The 12,989-nt window shown below is 38.0% G+C and overlaps 1 protein-coding gene across 1 annotated transcript in view; it reads right to left on the reverse strand.

The window, feature by feature from the left end:
- Positions 1-12,989, reverse strand: part of SYNE1 (spectrin repeat containing nuclear envelope protein 1) — a 591,877-nt gene that overhangs the window by 344,169 nt on the left and 234,719 nt on the right. Inside the window, exons 39-44 of the mRNA XM_073557690.1 lie at positions 9,615-9,794; positions 7,844-7,994; positions 6,402-6,560; positions 5,582-5,764; positions 3,636-3,737; positions 352-555 (exon numbers count right to left, since the gene is read on the reverse strand). Of these exons, the coding sequence (XP_073413791.1) occupies positions 352-555; positions 3,636-3,737; positions 5,582-5,764; positions 6,402-6,560; positions 7,844-7,994; positions 9,615-9,794 (979 nt within the window). The remainder of the gene's footprint in view (positions 1-351; positions 556-3,635; positions 3,738-5,581; positions 5,765-6,401; positions 6,561-7,843; positions 7,995-9,614; positions 9,795-12,989) is intronic.

The following is a 12,989-nucleotide window of genomic DNA, read 5'->3' on the forward strand; positions in this document are numbered from 1 at the left end:
TCCTGAAAAATAAGCCCACATACAGAATAGTTGGCGAAAAATAAAACGCATTACTCAAGGAAGGAGGGGACGAAACCACAAAAAAGTTGCCATCAAAGAAGGCTGCAGCTCCTTGGGGTTAAACTGTCTATAATTTCCATCTGCTTACCACTGGCTTCTGGCTAATATTCTTTTACTATGGACCATTTTTAAAACCTTCCACATAGTAAACGATAGAATGCAAAAAAGCATGCAATGTAGTGGTTTTAGGCAGCTGAGGGGCAGAGCCCATGCAAATCATGCACACAAAGAAAAAAGAGGCTGACATTGAAGATGGCGATCAAGAACTTGGTACTATTTAAAATATAATACCTTCAGTTTTTTCATGTCTTCGGGTTCCAGACTATTTTCATATTTCAGAACTGATTCTTCCACCTTTTTCAACCAGTCCGTCATCTGGGCAATGAACGTTTCCAACTGCATTTTTTGAGTATTAAAGTCATGTAATGTTCCCTTGGCCACTTGAGACACTTCTTTTGCATGTTCCAATTTCTGTTTCAAATCTGCTGCCAAGAACTAGATTAAAACATAAATTAAATCACTTCTGTAAATGGTAGCTTTGTAGCTATCGACTCTCAGCAAATTCACATTATCATTGATTGGGGTAAGACGGTGAGATTCCCCAAGAATCCTGAGACTGGTGGAACAATAATCTTTTCATGCTGTACTTATGAGTGTGAAATCCTGAAAGTCAGTCCTTTCTACTCTCACTTTAGTGAAGCAGCAACATGGTTGTAGACAATATGTCCCAATTTTACTTCCTTACAGGTGTAAAAGCAGCTCCTGATATTACAACCAGATCTTCACAACAAAGCATTGTAGGGCCAATCCATCAAGTAATTTTATCCAGACTTTTGACATAAAACTGAAATATCACAAAAGCTTTGCACAACTTGTACTTATCCAAAAATGTTTCGACCTGTGATGTATTTACTCCACTCCCGGCCAGCTGTGCCATCTTTATGAAAACTTTTCAAATAAAGCAATGCCTAGTAGCAACTTCTAAATAACAATGCAAATCAAAGAGAAAGAGGGAAGTTGGGTGCCATAAAAATGTTTTATTGAGAAAAAAACTTTTAAAAAATAAGTAAAAAAGTCATGAAAACAGGGACAGGATATACAAAAGAGGCCACCCACTTATGGTAATGATTATAACAGAAAAATCCAATCCAGGTATCTATCGTTCCTCTTTTTGGCTCTACGTATTATCCTTGGCTCTATACATTATGTATATTGGTCCATCTATATCTCTGTACCAATTTGAACCTTTATCTTTGCACTGATATTTAAATCAATATTGTGCTGCTACTACTATGCCACAGCTGATTTGAGCATTGTTTCGTCTTAACATTAGGACATCAATTGGTAACTAACACTTGGTAACTAACACTGCATACCTTTTTTTAGGAATCTTTATGCTTAATTATATCCAGGCTGAAATCTCCACTAATTCCGTTGGGCTGATTATAATCCTTTTGGGAAGTTGGTTTCAACTCCTTTTACGCATAATTTTTCAATTTTTAAGCCTATTTATTATATGGATTTGGATTTCTCTGTTATAATCATTACCATAAATGGGTAGCTTATTTTGCATATCCTGTGCCTGTTTTCTTGACTTTTTACTTGTTTTTAAAAAAAATGTTCTCAATAAAATTTTGCATTTTTATGGCACCCAACTTCCCTCTTTCTCTTTGATTTGCATCTTTATGAAAAGTGTGCAAAGCTTCATAGGGACAGGGTGAGGTTGAGGACAAATTCATCAAAATTTACACCGCAAAAGAGGCGTAAATTTCTAAAGGAAAGTACTCCAGTTCTGTATATGGACACCTCTTAATACATTTGGCATCTGACTCCAGCGCACAAGTCACCAAACTTGGCATAGAAATCGTCAGTCTATATGGATCTAGACTGTCGAGGAAACAATGTACAAATTTAGTTACAGGCATATTGTATTAAAGTGTATCTACAGCCTCAGGAAACAAGTCAGAAGCTTTAATTGGAGGGGTCCTATACTGACACTTTCACCAATGGCTAAAGCAAAAGGCCCATAAGTGCTCAGCTGAGGGCTCCTCTCTTTAGAGGCTGAAGATGAACTCAACAGAAATTCTCTGAGCCTATCTACAGTTTAGAAGCTGGATGCTTCTGCCCCTTCGTTTTGGCAATGTACACTATGACCACCATCAATCAAAACTTCTAGCACGCCTCTATGACTGGTCAATACATTCCCTGAAAGTTCAGTTAGACTATAAGGTACTTTCACATCTATGTAGAAACAATGGCGACATTTACTAAGCTCCTGCAAAAATTCTTAATCTCACACTTCTAAGCCTGAATTTTAGGCAAAGTAAAAAAACAAAAACAAACTGTCTTGCATGTTGTGCACCACATTTATTATACTTTTTAGAAACTTTTAGAGCCGCGCTCGACAATGGGGAGTCACCTTGCAGGAAGAGGCACCACGGGTGAAAAAGTCTCTTGCTTGACATGCAAAAACGTGCAACACAATTGTGCTAAGATTCAATTTCAAGTTTCTAAGACAGCTAATTGGTGGTGACTATACAGTAAAAAAGAGGCAGCAAATTTATTACCCTGTATGACCGATAAAGCTGGGCATCTTAAGACTGTCTAGTCTACACTGTCTAAAAATAAGACAAGTTTAAGAAATCATGCCCTGGAGTTTGGTGTTCAGATTTTGCCAAATCTGTATCTGGAAAATGTGAAAACCTTATATGGTATCTGGTAACAACCTTACATATAACATATCTGTAAAACTGTCACCTTTAGTTAATGCACATTTACTATTATTTTCTCTAGCACTGGCTTTGTTGTTCCTTTATAGCTTTATAGTTCAATAATCTGCCCTGCAATTTAAGTCTGGCTCTAATCTAAGCCTAAAGTCTGAGCAGTGTCTAAAATGAGTCGGAGGTAGTCTTAAATCCACCCGCCAGTCTCATCAAAGTGTAAAACTGCTGATATGTTCCTCACCATACTTTACACTGCAACTCTGCCTGCTCAGATTGGCTGCTCTGTTGTGAACCAAATATAACAAAACCACAAGAGAGAAATAAAATAAAGTATTAGGCAAACAAGCTATAATAAAGATATCCTGCTTTACTGATATAAGTATAGCTATATCATCTGAGATGCTGATCAAATGAATGAAAATGTCTAATGATCCATCTTCCAAGTATATTGCTAATGCCACGAAATATAATAGCAGAATCTGATGTTTTGAGGAAAGGGAAGACCAGGTGCTCATATCGGACATGGAGGCTGGATGAATCTATACTTATGTTAAGGAGAACATGGAACCAGAATGTCAGACATGTAGCCCTAAAATACTGTACAGTCAAATAACATTCACCATTGTATCAAAGTGAATAAAACATCATAAAATTAGCAAGAAATACTTGAAAAATATATTTTCTTCTGTCATTTTAAGTCTAAACACATACAGACATCATCCAAATAACATTTTCAGTACAAAGCGATTTGCAGTGGAGAATAGCGGTAGGCATCACGTCATGGGGCTATTCATAGACATATACATATAAGATGGTCCTTCACTGTTTCTAAAAACAACATGTAACATCTACCTGTAACTCCGCGGGGGGCTCCTGACTCCTGGTTAACTCTTTCAGTTCATAAATCTTAGAGTGAAATTCTTCCAACTTTTGCCCTTTACAAGTAACTTCAGTCTGAATTTTCCCAGGAGAGAAAATGGCGAACAAAGAATAAAAATAAGTTAAACAGTTTTCCAGAAATACCTTGATTCATGGCCAAACCACACTCCCAACCTAGGAGGAGTGAGTAAATGAATAAGAATTTTTCCAGCACAGATTATTACATTCTGGGTCTAATGAAAAAAGAAAACTTACTATAAAGAAATCTAAGAACTACTATTATTTCATTTAAATTCCTATTATCGTACAATCCCCAGGACCAAAGCTGAAAATCCTGATATATGCTATGCCAATCTTTATACCTGAGCACTGATCTGATGGAAATAAACAAAAAGTGAGATTGAACTCCTCTATATATGTGGGGTAAGTCATCACTGAGCCATCTGCGCGTTGTGAACATCGAGTTACATAAACTTATATTGAAAACGCAACTCTATAAATACTGCATTACAGAAACTGTAAATATAAACTAAATCAAAACAAATTAATCACATAAATAATTTCTCCATTAAAGGTGTTCTTGGGTAATAAAAAAAAAACAAATAACTAAGGGAAATGTCATTATAAATAAATTCCTAAATAGGGAATTAGACAGCAGCAGTAGCATAGCTACTGGGGGCAGTCACCCCATTCCCCGCACTCTGAGGGGCCCACCCAGAGCTACGCTACTGTAACTGTATCGGCATGCACAGCGCACCCATACAGTTACACTCTGCAGCAGAGCAGGGAGACTCGATCTCCCTGCACTGTCACCCAGCTAGTACTGGGCCAGGGAGTAGGAGGGGGGTACCGGTGCTACCACCGGGCCCCCCACCCATCATCGTAAGTTCAATTGCATCGGTTGGAGCGTGTCCTCTCTGTCCTCTCTCATCATTCCCCACAGACAGATGATGTTAGTACATAGCGCCCGCTTGTCCTGAAATGTGCGGGTGATCAGAGCAGCAGAGAAACGAGGAGGAGAGGTGAGTATTATTTTTTTATTTATTTTTGTTATGGAGAGTGCATTATACTGTATGGAGGCCTATGGGGAGTGCATTATACTATATAGAAGCTTTTGGGGAGTCCATTAGACTATATAGAGACCTATGAGAAGTGCATTACACTATATAGAGGCCTATGGGAAGTGCATTATACTATATATAGACCTATGGAGAGTGCATTATACTATATAGAGGCTTTTGGGGAGAGCATTATACTATATAGAGGCTTATGGGTAGTGTATTGTACTATATAGAGGCCTTTGGTGAGTGCATTATACTATATGGAGGTCTATGGTTGAGTACATTATACTATATAGATGCCTTTGGGGAGTGCATTATACGGTATGAAGGCCCATTGTATCGTTTGAGTCCTTTAAAACTGACAAAAGACCCATCTTGGCCCATTGACCCAAAGGGTTTTTTTTATATTCCTGGACAACCCATTTAATATTCTTCTATGTTTTTTATCTTATCTTATCTATCTATATTTTATTTTACCTTGGCTTATTTCTATGGCCAATGGCTACTAGAGGAGCTCTTACCCTTAGTTCCTTTTTCATTAGAAGGAAGACCTCTTAATCAAGAGACCAAATCCCACAAGTCACTTACTAGTAGAAAATGAACAGTATGAGCAGGATATTATCACCTGTTTATTAGGCATGTGCAGTTAATTCATCAGATAGGCAACATACAGATATTGCAAGTGCTAAACCAATGTTTATTACTGATACAGTGCAAAGTTAATAGTCTGTCATGCTACACAAAAAAAGAGTGTGTTTCAATATATGATATGGGTAATTTAATCATTTATTTCGAGTTTTAAAGTCTATTTAAGATAATATTCATTATTCCACTTTAAAGCCATGATTTACTACACACCTGAAATTCTTCAAGACTAGTCTTCATTTGCAGACTGCTGTTCAGGTTGGTAATATTCTCACTCATCTGTGAAATGGAACTACTGGACCATCCATCAATTTCATCATTTATGCTCAAAACATCTTCCCATAAGGACAGGCTCGCACTTAATCTTTCCAGATTTTCATCTATTCTCTCCAGAACCTGTTTAAAACATTGTCAACCAAATACCACGTTAGATACCGGTGTACAATGTTTCCATATGGGCTAATGGTGGTGATGACAACAGTCAATGTTAGTCAGTCTTGTCAATATATTCACAGTGCTCATATTGGAATGGGTCCTTTCTTCTTTTACAGCCCATGTCTTTAACATTTTGCATAAACTGTGTTGAACATATGTGGTGTTGGACTTTGGGAAGTGCCATCTGCTTGCCTCCCTAAGAGCATATCAATGACATTCTCTGATAAGGTGGTCATTTGTGGGGACAGGTACCCTTAAATTTAAGCATATACAAAATATACAACCCTACAGATGTATCACATCTTTAAAAGCAAAACATCCAACAATTCTGCGAAGGTCCTGATACGGAAGCAAAAGCAACAAGCATTTTCCACAATATCGTTTTTCGCTTGCTTAGACCCCGAATAAACCAATCCCAGATGCTCTATGCCTAATTAGACTGATTGGCATCTAATTAAGCCCCACAATTACTGATACACAGCACACATGACAGAGAATATGACACAGATATATAACACCAGTGGAACTTGGCCACATTGTGAGTCACTGGAAAGTGACTGCAGCATAAATCATTTAGTAGAAGATAAATGCATCTTACATCAAGCCATTGATCCAAGTAGGAGTCCATTTCTTTTTTCACTGGCCTTGAATCACAGCCATGGATCCGTTTTAGCTCAACTAACAAGTGTTTTCCTTTGTTGGTGAATTCGTCCAGTTCTTTCTGATTTTCATTCAGGTCATTCTTAGCCGATTCATGCTTGAAAAAAAAAAAAGTACCGCAAGTTATATTAGCGATTTAAATCTCAAAAGACACAATATTTAGAAGAAAATCTACAGATTTCATCATGAACATTAAACTGATTTCTAGCATATTAATGTTTTATTAATATTGTAAATGCATCTGTAAGAAAATAAACATCTGACTCATAAACGTTAATTGTCAGGTCATCAAAGGCAAATTCAATCCTTGGAGCTGACGGTAAAGACCTTGGTAAGAAGCATAGAAAATAATAACAAGATATTACGAATCAAGGTGACCTCCAAGCAATATTTCTCTGCCTTTATAAATAAAAGAGTTGTCTCATAGGGACATCCATATCCATATACTGAATAGCCCGGGACCTCAACTACATGAGCTAAGGCAAAGAGCAGTTCACAAAAAGATCTGGCAGATTCAGGCTGTCCATGTATAACACGGATGGTAATTCAACTGATAATAAAAGAATCACGGACAATACCACAGAGCACGAATATTAAAGCACCACTCAGGCAGTATTTTTTATTACAGTGCTGGAGTGGTGCCACTAATCTAAGTTCCCTGACCGTAGTCCTATACTTATTAGTTGCTGACTTCATCTTTTATCAGCGCCACTCCGGTCATTCTCCAGCAGTGTGTGATCTGCCAGATCGCTACAGTCACTTTGCAACGTAGCTCTATGAGAGCCTCGCTCTAGCCTTCATAGACTTACATGGCGGCGCGAGACAGGAGTGGTGCGGGGAAGAGCTGAAAACAGTGAAAGATGAGTGTAAGACTAGGGTCAGGGATTTTGCGTTAGTAGTAATCGCTGGGGTGGTACTTTTAAGAGGTTGTCTGTGATCAGTAAAACATTAAAATAGGTTTACTGGCCAATTAATTTATTGATGTATCTACCCTTTATCTTTCTTAAGCAGTGATAACCAATTCAATACAATTTTGCCTTATCCATAAAAAAGTATACATTAAACGGGCTGGCTACTATGTTTATTACTATTTTTATTTTTTGCATGTATCACAGTCATACAGTAAAAAAGCATCCCATTGACAGTTTTCATTATCCCGCACCATACATCTGGGGTATGTCAGTTTTTCAGACAACTTAAAGAAGGACACATCTTTACATGCTGGTGAAGAAGCCTCCTATTAAAGCTGCCGTAAAGAACAATATGGGAGCAAACTTTTTTTTACAGTAACTTAGTTTTCTTTTTGCTTTAATAAGCGCTATGGATTTTTATCCTAAACACAGTATTAGATTTCTATGGCTTTATCATTGCTGTACTTACCTTTGCGATGGTACGTCGGATGTCATCCTGGTCTTTTAAAGTTGACTTAATTGTTATCATGTTTTCTGCGTTCTCTATAAGTCTAGTAATAGCAGACCTCAGATGTTCATATTCCTTCATTAGGTCAATAAGAACCAAGCATTGTTCTTGACTATAAAAAGACAAAAAAATGCTAACAAGTAAAGATCGGCAAAGCGGAGATTATCACAATTTGCAGGCTGCGCTCGTGGGAAGGATGAGATCCAGAGAGTAAACTCCAGGTTTTTTTTTCTCCAACGCATTTCGGCACCACATCGGCGCATTTCTCAAGGTAAAAAAACATGTGTGAACAATACAGTAAGAGCGGGTTTAAAAATGCTGAAGAGCAATGAAGAATGCCCATAAGGAGGAGGAGAATGAAGACCGGAAGTGGTTAGGAAGTGTCAATCAATAAAATATTGCGGAAAAAATAGAGAAAAAAATATATAAGATGGCGGAGAAAGATATATTAATCAAAGATCAACACATTTAATTATTGACTAGAAAATGTTTTAGCAATTAAAAGTTGGTATTTTTCCACCACAGTAAGAGTCTGTTTACATGGACCGACTGACGGCACAATACGACTACTGATCGGTAAAAGGTCTAAGGTTGTTTAAATGAATGTTTAGACAGGCAGACCAAAGTAAACGATGTGCACAGAGCGGTCTCAAACAGACAGAGTAAATACGCTGCCATGGTTCCCAGTTGTGTGACTCCTGTTCCCGGCATCGTCCCTGCACCAAGAACGATGATCTTTTGAGCAGCGCAAAAGTTCATTTCACCCAATGAAAGAGCATTTTGTTCGTTCATTGGGTGGTCGGCAGCCTGTTTACACTGCAAGATAATAATGAAATAAGCGTTTTTAAGAGCACTTATAATGATTATCTTGCACTTTAAATGCAGCATAACACATAGCAGGATATGGATATGACATTACCTACTGATCAACAGGGGTCTAATGGCTGATACCCCTCACAGCTATTACATTGTAAGAATGGAGCAAGAGCTGCACAGGATTGTGTGTAGTAATGCTGCTACCACTAGAGACCCAGTGATTGGTGGAAACCCTGTCTGGTGCTGGGAACTGAGCGCTAGTTCATGAATGCTTCTCTTCAACCACTTCCATGGGAGATACAAATACAGCCAGGCTAGTGGGCTGGGAATTCAATATTATAGAGACATCAGACATGCGTAACATGAGAATACCCTTTCAACAACTCTAAGGTTATGTGCACTCATTCAGAATTTGCAGCAGAAAAATCTGATACAAAATACTGGATAATTGGCAGGAAAGATGACGTGACTTTTGAATGTGTTTTTACACGTTTTTCCCTATTCATTTGAATGAGTGAAACACTGAAAGAATTGACATGCTGTATATGTGACATTGATTCAAATCTGCAAGAAAAAAAAGCACGAGCTTAAGATTCCAGAAATCTCATTCACTTTGCTGATACAGTAAAACACTGCGAGGGAGAAAAAAAAGAGACAAAAACGCAATGTGTGAACATATCCTAAAATAGTAAATATACAGGCTAGATAACAAATAGTAGGTGTCATCTATATTGGCTAGTAATGATTTACTCTATTTAATAGGTGGGGTCCTTGGTTCAAATTCCACCAAGGACAACATCTGCGGGAAGTTTGCGTTGGTTCCCTCCCGGTACTCTGGTTTCCTCCAACGGTTCAAAGACATACAGATGGTATATGAAAAGCGCAGAGGAAATTAATGTCATTCCTTTATGTTTACCTTTCACTAATGAGCTTGTTAGTGTCTTCCCAGGTCATGATTAGACCATTCAGCTCTTTGTCTGCTTCTGCAGCCATGGATAAATCCTTCTGGGCAATCTGCTTAGCTTTGTCCATAAGCCAATGCTTTTCATGCTGGAAGGAGTTGATTTCTTCCTCCAGTTCATTGAAAAACTTTAACCTGTATTCAACGGTACAACATTAGTTAATTTGTAAGAAATTAGTCATAGGACAAACACCTAATAATAATGCTAAACTAGTGAATGGAAATGCTCTGCTTAGTGCTAATTTAAAGTTAAAGACCTGTAGATACATATTGGGCCAAACATCATCTTGTTAGGTGAATAAGCCATCTTTATAATTCTTCTTTGCTAATTCTTACTTCTCTGGTTCCTAATTATAAATTCCCAAACAGGATTTCTACTAGTGTCATCCTTACTTGGAATCTGAAGACTTTGACAACTCCTTCTATTCTTTTTTCCTTTTTTTACCAACGAATTTACCATTGATACATAGATCATAAATTTATGTTTGGCTAGCATAGAACATCTGCTTCATTTGCAAAATATAATCCATCCCTGTCTTATATGCAGGAGAGGCTGTGGTCCACATGGAAATTCTCCGTGTATGGTAGAACACCCACTTTGGTTTCATTGCCTGTCATGCTAGCTTCACGCTGTTTTAGCCTTTTGGATATTTCAACTACCCTGTGCTGGGAAGTGACCCATATGACCCTGACTGCTGCATTACTGTTTGCCACATCCTGAAGTCCACTACTATGCTCTCAATTCAAGTACAGTTTGTCCAATTTGGATGAGGAGATTGATAGACACCACATAAACTCAACAACATACTTTGCATGGGTCTTAGATCTAATATACACGATATCAGGATATTGTATTGTTTAGGCATTTACAGTATGCAACTTATTACAACTTTAGTTTACATTATACCTGATGGAACCCAGTGTTGGTGAAACGTGCATGGAGGTACTTGTGAACCCCTCATCCTCACTTGTGTTTTCTACTTACAAACACGTATATATAATTTATATTGCCACATATATGTGTTGTTCAGGCATTAGTGGGTCCTCTACTATTTTGGGCATCCTGTATTCTCATGTTTTTATGCGATTTGTCCTTATCATATCTTTGGCTTAATATTTTAGGCTTTCGTGCATTCACATTGAGTGCTACTGGGTATCTAGTTTATTATTTTTTTAACTTATTTCCTTCCAATGTTATGATATATTTGGCTTATTTGTATGTTTCTTAAATTATTCCTATCTCTCCAATCACTAAAAAGGGGGATGAGGGTTTTTGTCTCTTACATCACTGATTCTTGGTCCAATTATGGAATATTAAACCATCTCGATTTGCTGATATTTTATCTTTTAGTCTGACCTCTCCCATACTACTGTGCATTTATTTGTTATATATTTTTATTAATACACTTTGTATATTGATATGGGAAATTCTTTTGGTTTTATAACCTTATTCTACATTGTCTCATTATGCTTTGATGCAATCATATGCAAGTATACTATATATACGTTATGTACTATGGTTTATATTCCCTAAATTCAGGTAGACATGACTGTAGGGTATTGTATTGCATTACATTGTATGCCCACTTATCTATTTTATTCTCCCTGTAACTCAGCTGTCTGTATAACTATTAGGCCGGTTTCACACGTCCGTGTCTCCAGTACCTGTGCCTGTGGTGACAGTTTTCTCACGTACCGGAGACACTGACACACATAGACCCATTCAAATGAATGGGTCTATGCACATGTCAGCGTGTTTTCACAAATTAATATGTGCCCCCCCAGCCTAAAAACAGCAGCCCGCAGCTGCCCAGAAAAGGCGCATCTATTAGATGCGCCAATTCTGGAGCTTTGCCCGGTTCTTCCCACTTGCCCTGTAGCAGTGGCAAGTGGGGTAATGAGAGTTAATGTCACCTTTCTATTGTAAGTATTGTACATATTGTAAGTATTGTACGGTTTAGTAATGGAGAGGTGTCAATAAGTCACCTATCCATTACTAGCAGAGTAGAGACAGTGCTAAACAGGTTGGTGGATTTTACATCTCCTTTATTCTGACTTATGTGGCAAAGTTTCAATCACACAAGATCTTTTTCAAGCCACAGTTTCAATCACACAATCATCTTGTGTGATCGAAACGTTGCAACGGAAGGAAGAATAAAGGAGATGTGAAATCCACCAACCTGTGAAGCGCTGTCTCTACTCTGTTTGTGTTTGAACGTATTCCAAGAGGGACTTCTTGGACCTGACGTGCGCTCCTATTGTGGGTAAAGTTAACTTTATGATGCTATGAGGTGCTGTGGACTTTTTTTTCTTTTTACCTATCCATTACTAATCCTATAGTTGTGAAGGTTAAATAAACACACAACATGAATAAAGTATTTTAATGAAATAAAACACCACACAGTTTTGCCATCTTTATTGTTCTCCTAATCCAAGCAATGCCCTCGATCTCCTGTAATAAAATTTAAAATAACAAACCAACAATAAACCATACCTGTCCTGCATTCAGTCCCACGGCAAAATCCATATCTGGGGAATAATCAGTTTACAATCGGAGCGGTACAAATGCGACCGCTCTGTCTGTAAACTACTGGTGAATGAATGAGAAGCAGCGGCGCAGGCTCAGTAACTAGCTGTGACGTCACTGAGTCTGTGCTCGCTGCTGGCATGAACTCTTGTGACCTCAGGACAGTGGGAGAGGTGTTTAGGTCATGGCAGTTCAAGCTCTGTAACAGTGACCTCATCACTTGCATTCTCCCACGGTCCTGAGGTCACAACAGGTCAGTTTTTCATTCACTCATTCTCCTCTGCTCGCGCTGATCATGGCAGAGCAGGGAAGAATGGATGAAAGCCGCGTTCAGCACCGGGAACAGCGCTTACAGTAGCACTTCATCCCCGGCGGCCATCCTTGTGGTACTGATGCGGCACACGGGTGGCACACGGTTGCCACATGTGTGCCGCATGTAGTACACACACAGACATCAGACATTGATATCTCCAGTACCATTTTTTCCAGTGCCGGAAATATTAGGACATGTGAAATCAGCCTTAAGTTTAACTAAAATCTCAACATAAACAACAAATAAAGTTATAGAAAAGGTTATCTTGCCTTATAAAATATCAATTTGATAACTTGTTACAGATGATTATCTAATTTAATAGGATTTAAGAGGATTAAGACATTTTTACATTGCACAAGTAATTGACCGAATTAAGCTAGGTGTCAAATTATACATTTTGTGCCCTAATATCCCAGTGCAGTGTTATCTGAGATAAAATAACCTTTTGCTAGATCTTTAATTTTTTTTACAATAATGATTTACATTGCTT

Source organism: Dendrobates tinctorius, unplaced genomic scaffold, assembly GCF_039654945.1.
Source record: "Dendrobates tinctorius isolate UK_male_01 unplaced genomic scaffold, ASM3965494v1 ptg000250l, whole genome shotgun sequence".
NCBI lineage: Eukaryota > Metazoa > Chordata > Amphibia > Anura > Dendrobatidae > Dendrobates > Dendrobates tinctorius.